General features: G+C 36.4%; 1 protein-coding gene across 4 annotated transcripts in view; it reads left to right on the top strand.

The window, feature by feature from the left end:
• LOC137390187 (KN motif and ankyrin repeat domain-containing protein 1-like) overlaps positions 1 to 17,758 on the top strand; it is a 69,486-nt gene that overhangs the window by 18,161 nt on the left and 33,567 nt on the right. For 2 of the 4 annotated variants that reach the window (XM_068076475.1, XM_068076472.1), the window contains exons 6-17: positions 1,365 to 1,513; positions 3,464 to 3,487; positions 5,845 to 5,963; positions 6,450 to 6,584; positions 6,969 to 7,134; positions 7,410 to 7,570; positions 9,078 to 9,182; positions 10,540 to 10,656; positions 11,279 to 11,415; positions 12,066 to 12,222; positions 14,117 to 14,206; positions 16,223 to 16,292. In XM_068076475.1, coding sequence (XP_067932576.1) covers positions 1,365 to 1,513; positions 3,464 to 3,487; positions 5,845 to 5,963; positions 6,450 to 6,584; positions 6,969 to 7,134; positions 7,410 to 7,570; positions 9,078 to 9,182; positions 10,540 to 10,656; positions 11,279 to 11,415; positions 12,066 to 12,222; positions 14,117 to 14,206; positions 16,223 to 16,292 — 1,430 coding nt within the window. The remainder of the gene's footprint in view (positions 1 to 1,364; positions 1,514 to 3,463; positions 3,488 to 5,844; positions 5,964 to 6,449; positions 6,585 to 6,968; positions 7,135 to 7,409; positions 7,571 to 9,077; positions 9,183 to 10,539; positions 10,657 to 11,278; positions 11,416 to 12,065; positions 12,223 to 14,116; positions 14,207 to 16,222; positions 16,293 to 17,758) is intronic. The other 2 variants (XM_068076474.1, XM_068076476.1) reach the window with 2 other exon arrangements.

The raw sequence follows: 17,758 nt of genomic DNA, 5'->3' as shown, positions 1-17,758 counted from the left end.
TTAGTGGACTAATCTTTATTTTGAGTACAAAATCGGAATCAGCGTGTCTGACTTACCCAGTAAATACGATAAAAGTTGTACATGACAGTTATGGTTTAACCTTTAATCAGTTCGCCTCGAGGTCACCTAGCTAATTTATAGAGTTGTGCCCACCTAGCTAATTTATAGAGTTGTGCCCACCTAGCTAATTTATAGAGTTGTGCCCACCTAGCTGATTTATAGAGTTGGGCCCACCTAGCTAATTTATAGAGTTGTGCCCACCTAGCTAATTTATAGAGTTGTGCCAATAGTAAAAGAGTTGTACATGAAAATACAGGTAACCATTATCACAGAGAGTTGTATAAATTTATGTGTTCAATAAACAGCTTCAGAAAAGTTCTTCAACCTGTTAGTGTTTGCATGTAAATGTATACCCACGTATGTACATGTATACCTGCGCATGTATATGCATACCTACGTATGTACATGCATACCTACACATGTATATGCCTGTGCATGTACATGTGCAGGTATGCATGTACATGCACAGGTATGCATTTACATGCATACCTGCGTATGTAAAAAGTAGAGTGATATGTTCAATAGATACATAAATAAAATAGTTGTACATTTGTTACAAGTTTTAGAGTTGCAATAGGTACTGGCGCTGTGACAAATACTTTGTTGTTATAGCATGATTTTTATATTAGCAAATACATTCAGATGGTAATCATAGCCCAAAAGGCTGAAGACTGCTCTTAACCACGTTAGTTGATGGAAACTTGGATGTGTCCAAGATATTTCCACCGAGAGAAGTTGAAATCTTATGCTAATGCAAGAAGTCATGACCACCTGTGCCATAAAGAAACATTCGCATAAATTTGTGACCTTATAACTATGCTTTCATAAAGTTATGACCTCACAGCTGTTCTTACATAAAGGTGTGCGCTCATACAGCTATTCTCTTATAACTTTATGCTCTCATAAAGTTGTAATCTCATAGTTGTTCTGTCATAACGTTGCACTCTTATAGAGTTGAGCTCTCATAGAGTTGAGCTCTTATAGAGTTGAGCTCTCATAGAGTTGAGCTCTTATAGAGTTGAGCTCTCATAGAGTTGAGCTCTCATAGAGTTGAGCTTTCATGGAGTTGAGCTCTCATGGAGTTGAGCTCTCATAGAGTGATGCTCTCATAGAGTGATGCTCTCATAGATCTACCCCCTCCTAAAATTTTGCTAATGTAGAGTAGTGCTCTTACGTAGTTGTTCTCCTTTAAGGTAGTCATTCTCTTTGAGTAATAGCTAACTAACTATCTCATGAAGTTGCGCTTTCATGGAGTTTTGGTCTATTAAAAGTTGTGCTCTCATGGACTAGTTTTCACCTGGTAGGAAACAACCAAATGGACAGCCGAGCAGGTTGGAATCAAATGACCCACTCGAATCTATGAGCCTCTACTCTAGCCAGGTGAGGACAACCAGACGATCTGTCACATCTACGCAATTAGCAGAGACAATGGCGACCCACCTTCCGGATCATGGTAAGCACAACATTGTCTCCATCTTTTCACAGTTCAACATTAATTTTCTTTCCAAGATCGATTAAAATTATATGCTGTTTTCCTTGGATAACCATAAACGCCTGCAGCATACATATAGAATGTATTTGAAAGAAGGGTATTTATTAGACCATTCAGCCGCCGAACTTCTCTTCTGTAATTTTAAACTTTTGAGCTAGAGTACTATTATCTTGCGCGTGTTGTAATACAAGATTGGTACACGTCATGAAATATTTTGCAAAGCGCATGAAAAAATTCTGAAATAAATTTAAATAATCATTACAAACTCACAAAAGGAATGCTCTATAAGTAGCGAGTCACATAATAAATCAAGGTTTAACACTCTTTCCGTGTATTTTTAAATAAATAGTACTTTTCATCAACAGTTTTACATTACAAAAATAGAAATAAATAATTTAACACTTTTTTAACACCAACTAAAAACAATTGCAGCCCTTTACATATCATTACCCAGTTGTGTGCTAAAATATCTAGATTTTTCCTATCAAAATCTGTATTTATGAAAACAGCATGCGCTGAACTGTTAGTTTTTAAAATTCCACATTGTGCCGAGGAAGAATTGACTGATAGTGCTGCCCAAAATATAAGATGAACATATGGATTGGTGTGATTATACAGCACGATATATTGGAGGAATAGTGGTAGGCATACACGTGTATGTAGCAGGTGTCTGTATTGTGCCAAAACTGTTTTTCTCACGTCTGGATTGGAAGCTGGCCTTGTGAGTTTTTTGTTTTCAAGTAGGTCTGCTGTCTTGCTGATAGCAAGTTTATTACTTAAAAAAGGTGTGACTGCATTGTAAACAACATTTTCATCCAAAAACATGTGTTAAACACATCAGCGCATAGGCTACATCAAGGCCTGCAATAGCACTAGGCATCAGCCTGTCCAGCTCCGGAAGTGACCTTGTTAAGGAACAGCTGACTTTAGGAGCAGCCTATTTTAGATTCTGCAAGTAGTCACTATGCACCATGACTCGTAGTGGATTTAGGGTGTTGCGATAAAAACCTTGAAACCAGATAAGCGATAATATCGTCATTTCTATAACTTACTTGGTCGAGCTTTCCCTGCACTCAACTTGGGAGTTGTGTTCTTTTCAAACATCCAACCATAAACATAAATGATTCATTGTTACTTGCAGATATCAAGTTGCATTCCACTAGTTACCTGTCATTACAAGGTCATCTTTAGACAACACATTACAAAAATATAATAAATATACAGGTATTGTGGGAAATACTTTTGTTTTAAACTGCTATCCTCGCTGGGGATGCGTTATGGAGTGTTACTTTCACTCATTGAATTCTAACAAAGAAGTTTCACTTGTTAGTCTCACCAGCGTTTTAAGATATGAAATGCATTTTGTTTAGAAATATTCATTAAATATGGGTATGCTATCATCTTTAACCGATGACCATTATTATTCTTTCATTGTGTGGCTGAGCTGTGTCGCTTTTTTATTACCTATACTTTGTCAGTGTTCGTTTAGAAAATGTAGTGATTGTAAAAACTAAATGCGATAATCGACAATAGTTGTACCAAATAGTTTTTTGACTTATCCCTCAGTTCAATCAGTTGTTACTAAAACCTCGTCAGACCCCCTATCTTACCAATTCATTAATCTTACCAGTTCACTACTCATTAATCTTACCAATTCACTACTCATTAATCTTATCAATTCACTACTCATTAATCTTTGTCTAACTCGGTGCTTTGTACCACATTTTTATGGTTAACTCTAACCTTTGCCTAGCGATGGTTTATAGCTACGAGTGAAGCTTGAGTATGGTACAATGATACTCTGCATAGCTCTATGTCATGTCAATCTGTACGGGTCAGTCTGTGACAAACATACATACTCCTACTAACCCTTTAATCGCTTCCTATTTGTGTCCGTATTTGTGTAACCAGCCAAGAGAGTTGCTGCCAGAGCAGGTAAGGGCGGACATGGGACTCTCAAAAAAATTTGGTGTAGTAGCTAGCTGCATCTTCCCCACTCTTAATTCTCTCCGCTCGCATAGGCATGCAGGTCGTTTGCATGTAACTGTTTTTATCACAGTAGGTCTATTTCTATTAGTAACTACAGTCATACTTCAACTTACGAGCTTAATGCGTTCCGAGAATGAGCTCGTATGTCAATTTACTCGCATGTTGGTGCAATTTATTTATATATAAAACAATTAAATATATATTTATTGGTTTCCAAACTCTGAAAAATGCAAATAAAACACTCAAAACAAGATATTGTAACAGAAAGAACATGTTGGTTATTGTCCTAACTTACCACTTGCTTTCAAAAAGCAACAAATAAAAATAATGCAAGGAAATGTGTTAAATTAAAATTTAAAATTAAATACATACAATAGCAGATAACGCTAGCATTTGCCAGAGAGAGATATATAAGTTATCCTTCATTACAACAGTTGACTTTGATAAATTTGGATTTTATCAAAGTCTTAAAAGGCAAACTTGGAAGCAAATCTAAAAGCAAACTTTCATTTTTAACTTGACGTAATTAAAATTTCTTCGGCGTTCATAGTTGAAGTTTCTCGCTAGTTAGCTAATTTTTCCTTTGTTTCGCTTTCACGACTAGCCGACTGTTTTAAGATGAACCTATCTAAGGACGTTTGCCTTTGTCGCCCTTTCCACATGTTGCGATTAGGACGAACCTTTGTGTCGTCACAAAGGTTTAATGCACGATCACTAGCCAACTTGTCCGAATATTTTTATAGTTTTGATAGATAGCAACGGTCTTTTCAAATAGCGTAGTTTCAGTTACGCTGTCACCGGCCAATTGTTTATCTTTTATCCAATGCCTGAGCGGTCTCTCCATCAGCGGTGGTGAAGATCGCTGCGCCGTTTAGAAACTACGGTTAGTCCTTTTGCGAGCTAAATGACCTGAATATAATCCTTCTGTTTGATAATTGTGGATGTATTTCTGTTATATTGCTGAGCTAGCTCAATCATGCATACACATTTCGCATATATCTCAATAATTTTCCGTTTAATATCAATTGTTATAATTTGCCTTTTTTGCATTATTTTTCATTTTACTGGCAAACTTTCGGTCTACGCACAGTACTTTTAATTCACATAATTCTGCACTAAAAAGCGCGCACAAAAACGCGGTACAAAAGTATAACCTGTGCAGTTGAAAAATACAGATTGATGCTGTTGTCATAAAACACCTCCGGCGTACTTGGCAACTGACTCACGTGCTCGTATCTCAAACATGGCTCGTATGTTAGTGCTAAAACTTGCTTAAAAGCTGGCTCATATCTCAAGTTTCTCGTACGTTGGAACACTCGTAAGTTGAAGTATTACTGTATTACTGTATTAGTAATATATACTAGTAAGTCTATCTCTATTAGTAACATATAGTAGTAAGTCTATCTCTATTAGTAACATAGAGTAGTAAGTCTATCTCTATTAGTAACTTATAGTAGTAAGTCTATCTCTATTAGTAACATATAGTAGTAAGTCTATCTCTATTAGTAACATATAGTAGTAAGTCTATCTCTATTAGTAACATAGAGTAGTAAGTCTATCTCTATTAGTAACATAGAGTAGTAAGTCTATCTCTATTAGTAACATATAGTAGTAAGTCTATCTCTATTAGTAACTTAGAGAAGTAAGTCTATCTCTACTAGTAACATCCGGTCTATCACTTCTGGCAGCACCCAATGGAGCATGAGCATGATTCCTCATTCAGAATCACATTGCATTGAAACATCTGCTTGTACAGCCACTACTTCTTCAGTCATTCTAGTGAAGAATTATTTCCAATTATTATGTTGCAGTCTGGAAGTGCTTGTACTCATCTGGCGGTGTCTCTTTAATGTGGCTGGTCATGATTACTAGCTTTAGATCATGGGATTAAAATTGACCATAACTGTTTCGAGGACAGTCTGCTGTGATATAGTCAAGCTTCAACTCTTCGTGTTACTTTATATTTTGTTGAAAAGCGGCGCAGAAGCTGACATATAGTCAAAACTCAAGCTTTGTAGTCGAGCTGAAATGCTGTGATGTTATGATGTTACTATTATTAGCAAAGTTTGTGTCATGTTCAGCATAAAACAATTTATTGGTCAGACATCTGGCCATAGAAACATCAGAACTTAGCATCGAGTATTCAGAGGATGGATAAAGATGTTGGTCGTACACTAGCGTGTTTGCTTTTACTCTCTCATCTCTGCTGCTATTAAATCTGAGCATGAGCTGCTGCATGTTCACACGCAAGTTACCAGGTCGCTATTGCCCGGGATTTATGTCTTTCTTCAATTAACTGGTAGGAGGGGCAGCTCTGACAATCTCGCCAGAGTCTGTTGAGCAAATCAAGAAGCACATGGCTCTCAGTTTACAAAGAATGCAAGAGCTAGAAGAGCAGATTAAAATCATTCCTCTCATGCAGGTGAGCCTCAGCTTCAGATCTGAGCTTCTCGTTCAATGAGATTTCTTGGTAATTTTCTAGTTGTTTTTCTATGAAATGCAATCTGTGTCTTTGTTGCTATTTTAAACAATACTTATGAAGTTGGAGGATGGACTGCAACTTTATGGGTGATATATATAGTAGTTTATGCAGAGGTTCTTCGAATAGAATAGCATGCATTTAGATGAGTACATTGGCTGGGGGTCTTTAGTAAATATGGTCTTGCGCCGCAGTTAAACCGTGATCAGCACGCCAATTTGAGGACAACTTTTTTACTTTCTTATTAGATTGTGTAGCGGTTTAGGAGCAGCGGTTGTAAAAGAGGCTGCGTAGGGATGCGGATGTCTTATGATGCGAGCACTGCTGACTCTAGTTGTGACTCTAGCTGATTGACAACTAGGGGAGTAAAATAAAACAGTTGAGCATTTAGTTAAACACAGAACTGACTAGGTAAAAATTAAACTACAGGAGAGAATCTCCAGGTTAAAGGTAGACAAGAAGGGACTCGCTGATCAGTTGGCCAAGCAGTGTCATGTCAGCAGCATGAGATCAATCGGAGTTGGCAACTATGATGTTGACGAGGAGATGACTAAAATAGAAAAGGTTGGGCATGCAGCGATTATTTTTTATTAACGAATAAAGTCTTTATTTGACTTATCATTGTTTCCACCAGTTGTACTTGCTTTACACTCCTCATCGTTATTATTATTTCTCACTTTTCCATGCTGTCGCTGTAAGTTCAGGTTTATTTTATTGCAGTAGTATTTGCATTAGTCTTGTTTAAATTATGCTTTGCCTCACTCTCAACTCCAATATTAGTCTCTTTCTGATTTTGTTTTCATTAGTCGGTATGGTCAGCCATGCTTTATTTGTATGATGCAAACAATAATAATAAATAAAAGGTTAAGTTTGTATTTTAACTTCAACTTGAAAATCATAATATTATAACAAGTGCTTACAAGTTTCTTACCTTGCCATGTGTTGCAGGTGGTACAAACTGTTGTAAAAGAGGCCCCTCCAAAACCCTCTGCGTCTATAGGGGTAGGAAACTATGATGTAAACATAGAATATCTGACAGAGGATCAAGCGTACTACACTCTCGCTGAAAAATTGCAACGAATCAAGGAGAAGGAGATACAGACATGGATTCAAGGTACCAGGCAGGGTGTAATATAAACTATCTGGCCACTACAACTAAAATACTATTCTAAGCTTTGACCTTCAACATTTCCACGGTATAACATTGTTTCTTACCTCTTTGAATGCCACATTCGTTATGCTCACAATTATAATTTCCTTTCGATGTTTTGCTGACTACTAACTATTTACGTACTACTAAAGCAGATGATGAACTCAAATAAAACTGCCGATGTGAAATGTTTTTGATGCGGCTATGTTTTGAGATTGTTTCACATTTTACAATTACAGAAGCTGAAACTGCCTATGCCGAGAAGAAGGCAGCCATGAGGTCATGCGGTGTTGGTGATGGTGATGTTACGGCTCCTGAAGTTATGAAAGTAAAGGAAACAGAGATTAAAACTGTCTATATTGAGCCTGACAAGCCAGATCAGAGAAATGTCGGACTTCAGGTAGCCAATTAAACGCCGTCCTGCTTGCTAGATTTTACTATTTCATTATTTATCGTAGCCGCTGAATTGGTCAAGGTACTGACCTGTTGACCTGTTGACCTGTTGATTGTGAGTCAGTCTTTGGAAATAACCAGTGTATGTAAGCCCGTTCTCTGCATGGTAGATTTCTTTACTTTCTCTCAATTATCAGGATAACGAGATATCGAAAAATATCTATTCTTAAACGGGGTATGCAGTAAGCGTTCGTTTATTCCTTCGTTGATCCATAAACTTGGAGTTATTCTCTATCTGCCCAAATCAGTGCTACCTGGCTTGGTAATTACTAATTAGTCTATTGATCACTCACAATTCTAATAAAAACATTTGTACTACACACATAATCTATTTGTGAGGCAGTTGCATTTGTACTACACACATAATCTATTTGTTATGAGGCAGTTGTTGTGTTATCACTTACAAAGTGATAACACAACAACTGTTACTTATAACTAGTTACAAAGACTTCTAGCCACAGCTCTCATCCACCGTCAGCAGACCCAACTTGCTACTTCAGCGAAAGCCAATGCTGCCATAATTCTCTTACAATTGAAGCTACATGATTGTAATCTAGACACCTCACATGTACTCACATGTACAAGATCACATATTTGCTGCTAAGGAAACGGTCAGTGCTGGCAACTCTGTTGCATGGTGCTGAGACATGACTGAAAAAATGCAAGTATATGCGATAAAAGAGTTGCGATAGGTCTGGATATCTCACAAATACTGAGTTATTGAAAAGAGGAGGGATGCCATTACTCATAGCCATCCTTAGCCATATAAATGTAAAAGTTGTGAAGATAAAACATGATCAACTTCCCTCAGTACATTTGCTCTACCAGTTGAGGGTGTAATCAAGGGAGGCCTAGATTGAAATTTAAAGATGCCATCAAAAGGAATACGAAGGACGGTGGTGTGGACAGTATAGATTAGTGCTGGGTATGGGTAATAAAACTCAATGAACTCGCGGGTTTATTTTCTCTTGAGTCCTTGGTAATAGAAATTTTGAGTATTTCGATCTTGCGGGTTCGGGTTTTGATACACAAATACGTCGAGTAGAGTAGGCAAAAACTCGGTCTAATGCCCCCCTTCCCCTATGTGCTCTAAGCACTGTTTATCAGCTAGAGATAGTGGATTAGACTGACAGAATTTGATCATATATTTAGGTTTTAAATAATATGTAGTTCTGCTGGATTTTATATAATGCTGTAGTTGTTCTGTTTTTTTTTATAGTTATTTGCCTCAACATATGCCATACGACAGTTTTAAGATACAAAGCAGATTTGATATGACTAATAACAGTATGAAATTTTAAGGACACTTTAATCTTAAAGTTAGGAATACATATGTCAGTCGTTTTGTTTGAAGATTTTTAGTTTATAAAATGATAATCGGTGCCTATTGTTTTGTTTTTCCTGTGCAGTTGGAATCAAACCGACTTTGTGTCTTAAACACTGTGTGATTTTAGGTCAAACCAAGCATGAGAGATGTATGCATTGAGTTTTCTCAATCGGAAGAGAAACCATCTACAAGAACATGTGGATTCAATGTTGATGTAAATGACTTGATGGTGGTAAGGAATAGTCATTGTGGCACATACTGACAAACTAGCCCAGGCTTGGTTACTCGCACAGGAAGACTACCTGACACGCATAATAAGGCTTATGTCCAAACAATTAACTTGGTCTTTATTGGCACGATAGTAGCTCGTCTTTTACTAGCTCGATATACAGAGCCTCAGTTTCCAGCTCAAGCTAATTCCATTTGAATTCGCAGACTCCCCAGTGTTTGTCACTTTTTTCTTTAGATTTTAGTTTGACAGAATAAGGACATCTGCAAATACAACTGTTTAAGGGTGTCACTTTGTTGTAAATGCTCCTGAATGTAAACTGTACTTAATCAGTTACATACAAGCTGCAGCAATAAGATTAATGATGCAAAAAGTGGCTATAGCGTAAGGTTGTAAGGTAATATACACTATTATGCACTGTTGTACATTCTAAATATTTAATCTTGTTACATGCTATTAGCCACAATTATACACATTTCTACGTTGTTGTATACTATTCTACACTGTTATATCCTATTATAGACTGTTATATCCTATCATACACTGTTACATCTTATCATAAACTGTTATATCCTATACTCTATTGCACATTGCTATGCACTGTTATAGAATATTATACACTGTTATAACCTATACTCTATTGCACATTGCTATGCACTGTTATAGAATATTATACACTGTTATATCCTATACTCTATTGCACATTGCTATGCACTGTTATAGAATATTATACACTGTTATATCCTATACTCTATTGCACATTGCTATGCACTGTTATAGAATATCATACACTGTTATATCCTATACTCTATTGCACATTGCTATGCACTGTTATAGAATATCATACACTGTTATATCCTATACTCTATTGCACATTGCTATGCACTGTTATAGAATATCATACACTGTTATATCCTATACTCTATTGCACATTGCTATGCAATGTTATAGAATATCATACACTGTTATATCCTATACTCTATTGCACATTGCTATGCACTGTTATAGAATATTATACACTGTTATATCCTATACTCTATTGCACATTGCTATGCAATGTTATAGAATATCATACACTGTTATATCCTATACTCTATTGCACATTGCTATGCACTGTTATAGAATATTATACACTGTTATATCCTATACTCTATTGCACATTGCTATGCACTGTTATAGAATATTATACACTGTTATATCCTATACTCTATTGCACATTGCTGTGCACTGTTATAGAATATCATACACTGTTATATCCTATACTCTATTGCACATTGCTATGCACTGTTATAGAATATTATACACTGTTATATCCTTTACTCTATTGCACATTGCTCTGCATAATTGGTGCTGTTTTCAGGAAATGCATGCTCAACATGGAGAATTCGAAAGGACCGAATTTGGGGAGCTACAACAAGGAGGCGCTATGAATGCTTGGCAGATGCAGAAACATGTCATACAGAGAAAGTTTATGGATGTATGTGTTGCCATTTAGGGAGGTTTGGGGTAACATTTATGGTGGTTGTGTTCCCCTTGCATGTAGTTTTGTTCCTCTTTATAGTGGTTGTTTTCTTTTTGGTGCTTGTGTCCCTCTTTATGATGGTTGTGTTCCCCTTTATAGTGGTTGCGTACCCCTTTATGGTAGTTGTGTTCCTCTTAATCGTGAGTGTTTTCCTCTTAATGGTGGTTGTGTCCCCCTTTATTGTGGTTGTGTCCTCCTTTTAAGGTGGTTGTGTTCCCCTTTATGGTAGTTGTGTTCTTCTTTATGGCGGTTGTGTTAACCTTTAGAGAGGTATATGTTACCTTTCGTTAGATATTTATAGGTATGTATTGAACCGTTATAGAGATATATGTTTGGCTGTTGCATTTGTTGAGTCACATTTTACTTCATAGTTTATCTGGTTAACGCAAGGAAATTATTACTAATGAAATTAATATCTACGCAAAACGACGTGCCATCATTTGTACATAGCTTGATTGTTTTCCCTTTAAAAGGAATGACATGTTTGTAGAGGATCAGTTTGAAACTTTTGCAATGGTGTTATAGTGTCTCCTATATAATTCTGAACATAAAATCTCACCAATTATCAATTATTCAGGCGATGCACAAGGGCACACAAAAGGACCTCATTCTTTTCATTACCAGCCTTCTCAAGCGCTCTGTTAGAAGTGTTGGCACCACGGTTAAACCTGCTGCTTCAGACTTTGGCATGGCAACTTCATCTCATGGCCTCAGGTTGGCAAATTCTATTTTTTCTTGTCAACTCTAGCTGTATTGAGAATACTAACTACATTGAGAACTCTAGCTACATTGAGTACTTTAGCTACATTGAGAACTATAGCTACATTGAGAGCCACATAGCAAATATATATTTAGCTATGTTGAGTACTCTTGTCTTATTAACTGTTTTAACTAGATTTCTACTTTTTTAGCCAAATCTGGTTAGTCAGCCACTCAGCTGATATAGAGTATGACCGTAAATCAAACAGAAAATTTTCTGTAAGGTCTCTGGCAGAGAGATTGCCTCTAATTAATATAAGATTACTTAGTTAAAAATTAAAATTTTGATATAGAATAGGGGCTTTAATTAGGCATTACTTGGCAATGTATAACCATGTTTCTGGTGCATAACAGCATCACCTTGCTAGCTAGACATACCTTTCTTGCTCTGTAGCATCACCTTGCTAGCTAGCCATACCTCTTTTGCTCTGTAGCATCACCTTGGAGTATATCAACACCTGTTTATGTCATAGCATCAACAAATAAATTTAGAACCTTTCTGGAAATTTTGTTTGCTCGTTGTTAGCAATAGCTTAAGCCAACATGTTAACAGACTTTTCAGTTTATTCATTTGGTATGAATAAGTGATGGGCTGATTATTACAGAGGCACAGATGTTGGAGTTGGAGATGACACTGTTAATGTGACAGTCAAACCTACTGTAAAAACAAGAGAAAGTTTTTGCATGGCAAAACCTGTGACTCACACACAGCCCACCTGGACTGATCTTATCTTGACATGTGACAGTGCCACCAATACACAGGTGCATATTTGATGTATAACCAGCTTGACACCATTTTTGCTGGGTTTTTGCCTGTAGTGTACTATAACTCAGTAATTATTTAATGATGCCATTAGCATGATGCGCAGTACTAGCAGTACTAGTAGTACTAGCAGTACTAGTAGAATGTTGCGTGTGTTTATTTTTATTTTGCTTGTTTTATGCATTCATGTCGCTTTGTCATAAGAGTTTTATGCCTTGGAAACAAGAGTTGTGTAATAGACTGGCACAATGTGGCGGCTATAACCAAAGCATTTATGCTGCTTTGTCATCATGCACAAGCACCAAGCCATTAATTTAATACAGCTTTAAACCCTTCGTTTGCTAGTTGGCATGTAAATCTGTTTTACTATGTTCGTTGCATAGTCGACACTACGCAAAAGATGCATCACTTTTTCTCAAATGGCTTTGCGCTTAAGTTTGTTAGGATGCTTGGCTGCTTCGTAAATTAACATTTTTTCTTATTTTTTCCTACTTTGTAACATAGTATGGCTTTGCTCCTTAACTGTGTAACTGAATACTTCTTTGCTGAGCTAGCTTCACAAAATCATCAAGAAATATTCATTTTTGATCAAATCACAAAGTCTGCAAGGCTTACGATCATGAAGGCTTACGAGGAACTTCAGGGTAAGGAAAATAACAGTTAGGAGAATGTCAGGTTAGAGAAAATATCAGAGTAGGTAGAATATCAGAGTCAGGAGAATATCAGAGTAAGGAGAATATCAGAGTAAGGAGAATATCAGAGTAGGGAGAATATCAGAGTAGGTAGAATATCAGAGTAAGGAGAATATCAGAGTAAGGAGAATATCAGAGTAAGGAGAATGTCAGAGTAGGGAGAATATCAGAGTAGGGAGAATATCAGAGTAGGGAGAATATCAGAGTAAGGAGAGTATCAGAGTAAGGAGAATATCAGAGTAGGGAGAATATCAGAGTAGGGAGAATATCAGAGTAGGTAGAATATCAGAGTAGGTAGAATATCAGAGTAAGGAGAATATCAGAGTAGGTAGAATATCATATATTAAGGAGAATATCAGAGTAGGGAGAATATCAGAGTAAGGAGAATATCAGAGTAAGGAGAATATCAGAGTAAGGAGAATATCAGAGTAGGGAGAATATTAGAGTAAGGAGAATATCAGAGTAGGGAGAATATCAGAGTAGGGAGAATATCAGAGTAGGTAGAATATCAGAGTAGGGAGAATATCAGAGTAAGGAGAATATCAGAGTAGGGAGAATATCAGAGTAAGGAGAATATCAGAGTAAGGAGAATATCAGAGTAGGGAGAATATCAGAGTAGGTAGAATATCAGAGTAGGGAGAATATCAAAGTAAGGAGAATATCAGAGTAGGGAGAATATCAGAGTAGGGAAAGCATTGACAAACACTCGGGTTCGTGAGACCTATCTCAAACTTTAAGGAACAGCCCAAATTATTTAGTCTTTTTGCGGTTTATATGAAAAGAAAATAAAAACTGTTGCCTGACAACCCTTGAACTTGCTGTGTTCATCACGCTGCCTTATAAATTTGGTTTATACTTTGAGGCATCAAATACTGCCTTTTTCAATCAGTGCGCAGCAGTAGTGGGAATATAGATTCTGGTCTGACACGCCAGATGACACTTTGATTTGCCCATTTTTCTGCCATAGTTTTATGTAACATTGTCACTAGCAATAAATGTTTTGGCGTGTGCCCAAAATGATAGGTCTTCTAATAAAATTACTTATTTTCTAAAATCATAAAACCTTTCATAGAATAACTCCGTATTTGACACCCTAGAGCTTTTATAAGAATTAAACTCATTTTTTAAATGTGATCTTAGTGCATCTAATCGATAAGACCAGAGGTTAGGTTGAGAACTGAATATGCTGTTATGTGTTTAGTCGGCAGACACGATAGAAAGGCATTCACCAATGTCATATTTCTCTACCACGCTGGAGCTTAGACCAATCCGGCAATATCTGCTGGTCAAGGTAACTGCATGTGGCCTTTAGTCACTATATTCTTGGCGGGGGCGTATGCTAGCTTTTTAGGAAAGCTCTCTCTCTCATAGTCTTTTACACTCGCTCTAAACATTGCTGATGTTTTCATCACAACTTTTCTAAAATCTTAAATTAGGTATTTAGTTTTTTCTAATAAAATACCTTGAACATGCTTTTAATATGTTGTTTTGTACGCTGAGAGTCAGCTATCTTTCCTGAAAACCATACATGTGGTACAATAATGTATCACATAAACCACGGGAATGACATAATGTTGTCTCATAGAAACAATGGACATGACACAATATTCTCTCCTATATGCCATAAATATGGCACAATATTGTCTCATAAAACCTTGGACATGACACAGTATTATCTCTTATAAACCATGGACATGATGCAATATTGTCTCATATAAACCATGGACTTGATGCGATATTGTCTCATATAAACCATGGACATGATGCAATATTGTCTTATATATACCATGGACATGATGCAATATTGTCTCATATAAACCATGGACTTGATGCAATATTGTCTCATATAAACCATGGACATCATGCAATATTGTCTCATATAAACCATGGACATGATGCAATATTGTCTCATATAAACCATGGACATGATGAAATATTGTCTTATATGTACCATGGACATGATGCAATATTGTCTCATATAAACCATGGGCATATATGACATGTATAGACATAAACACATATATTGTACAAAGACTAATAGCAGCTCATATGTGTAAATGATGAACATAAAATAGCTGCAATCTTGCGGCAATGCACTCAACAGACTGATGAAATTGTCTTTTATGATTCCTAATTTTTTAATTTTCAAAAACATGAGAGGATCACACTAAAGCTAGTGAATTCTACTATGCGCTGCTTTCACATTGGCATGGCAGATTTTAGCTGTATGTATGTATCTTGCCTGAGAGAGACAGCCTTGCTCTAACCCTACTTGTGCACGAATCTATTTTCTGTCTAATCGTAACACCCCTTGGTGGAGGAGGATAATTGGTATTTCTATTCGTGTTGGTTCACAAAACATTCCTTCTTTTACGCTATTAAGTCTAGGTTCTTTCATGAAACATCTTGATGTCTTGCACTCTTTGTCTATGTTGACTAGCTGTTCAGCCTAGGAAGTCCTTCACTTTCCATAATAACTCCGTTTCTTTATTTTACTATTTTAGTTTCTCACATATCATTTAGTTTCTGAAATTTTTGTTTTACATAATTTTATATGTGTATGTTTTAATGTTACATGTATTTAAACAGAATGTAATATATTCCTATATGAATATTTGCCCAAATGTACAAGCGTTGCAACATGTGAAGCAAATACTAGAACAGATCAACTTTGTATTTTGAAATTTTCAGTCCATCAAATTTTGAGTTCATTGATTAGCATAGTAATGATTTAATCATTAAAAAAGTTACACTACTTACTTCTGGGTTGGAAACCAAAGAGGAAGATGTAAGATGGTAGTGTGTGTGTGTGTGTGTGTGTGTGTGTGTGTGTGTGTGTGTGTGTGTGTGTGTGTGTGTGTGTGTGCGTGTGCAAATGCTCAACTCAAATGATGTACCTTTATATTATTGAGACAGCTGATCAATTCGGCAATATCTATCATTTCTCAGCGTAGAAAGCATTGCTAGTTCGTAATTATTTCATATTTGATGACTTTGCATGAAACAGTAACTTAAACAAGCACTTGTAGTGACATGTCGTAGTAGTGTCACTTGTAGTGACAGCATATGATTTGTGTTTAGCACTAACGCAGTACTCAAATGCATACCACACATCTATGTTTGCTCGTAAATGCACTGTTGAGATGAATAAATTACAAATTGTCTCTTACTTTTATTTGCCATCTGATTTTAATCTGCCCACTTCTCCTGTCTGATGATTGTAGTATTTCTTATAGGCTGCTACCAATGGCCTGGATAAATTTTGTAGCTCTTGAACGCAATCCGAACTATAGTTAATCTCTTGTAGGAACTTTACACAGGAAGACAAGATCAACATAATGCCTCTAAAAGCAAGGACTTGAAGTTTTCATCCAGCAGTGAGTTTTCATTCCACTAGATTAAACCCGTCTTGCAAATATGCTACCAGAATTATCCTGATGTGTTTCGCGTGCTGAGGTATTCAACTAACAAAAATTTATCGAATTTTATCAAACATTCATTTTTACCAGTTCGTTTCTTTACCGATTGTTTAAAGATTGTAGGTGTTTTTAGCTAATTGGTTATAGCTGGTAGGATACAGTAACTGAGTGTGACTGTGCAAGGGATGATCACTGATTGTTTACCCACACACAAAGGCCTTCAACGATTTGTAGTGCAAAATAACTCTCTTAATATGGGCATGTGTGAATGCAGCCTTGAATCCTGGCCATAAGCACTTGCTTTGGTTATGATAGCATGGTGGCCTGACATGTTGGGTCGATAACTGCCATAGTTACAGACAAAAAGTATGTAGCCAATACTTATGACAGATACCGTATCACCTCTATTTGAGCGCCACCTCTAATACAACGCCACTATAGGAGAAAATCAATTTAAAAAATAATAGTTTGAAAAATAATAGTTTGAAAAATAATTCAACACCACTTCTATTACTTAGACATTCATTATGCTTGATTTTTACGAACCCATAATAGAAAGTGATCAGTAGAAAATTGTCCACAAAATGGTACTACTAATGACTCGGTTACATCAATAACAATTAATTCATTTACTGGTGCTGTAGTGGTTGCCATGGTTTTAGTAACGGTGTACCTGAGAAGATCAATTGTTACAATCATCAGAACTACACTCTGGTTTGAAGTCACTAAGATCTAAATCATACCCATTGTCTTCAGATTTGTCCATAATGTGGTTTACAACATGAGCTGAAGATTTTAAAACGTTTTGATGAACAATGATAATACTCTTCAGGAACGCCGTATGATGTAACAGCAGCCATTGTTACGGCGTATTGAAGTCCGTTTTGTACTCCAAAAATTTTCTGCTTTTTCCTTAAAACTTTGAAAGCAGCACTTTCAAAATGAACAATAACTGTATGTTGTAATAAAGTAGTTGTAATATGTAATTGTAATGTTCTAATATGTTGTAATCAAAGTAGTTTCTTGCTTAACGAGATCTGATACTTTGACATGTAGGAAAACCATTTAGTAAAAATTTTGAGGTCGACGGCATTCATGTCGCTCTTCCTGAAGGAAAATGCAAATTATAGGCGACATTAGCATCGCTTCACCCTTAAAAGGTTTACATTTTTCTTTCCAAAGTTTTGACCAGCTAGTAAAATAAAATAAAGCGCCATTCTCTATTTGAACGTCACCTCTAATAGAATGACGCTAGGAAGGAAGAGTTAAAAATACAGCACCAGAAATACATACAGTAATACAGACATACATACATACAGCATACAGTAAATAGCGGTAACTACTATGACTACACGCGGCGGCACAGTTCGTCGATGCCTACAGTCACCCATTTATAATATCAGTATCACGACTTTTTACGCAAT

The sequence above is a fragment of the Watersipora subatra genome, chromosome 3 (genome assembly GCF_963576615.1).
Source record: "Watersipora subatra chromosome 3, tzWatSuba1.1, whole genome shotgun sequence".
Lineage (NCBI taxonomy): Eukaryota > Metazoa > Bryozoa > Gymnolaemata > Cheilostomatida > Watersiporidae > Watersipora > Watersipora subatra.
Note: the sequence above shows the minus strand (reverse complement) of the source record. Positions and strands in the feature narration are given on the sequence as shown.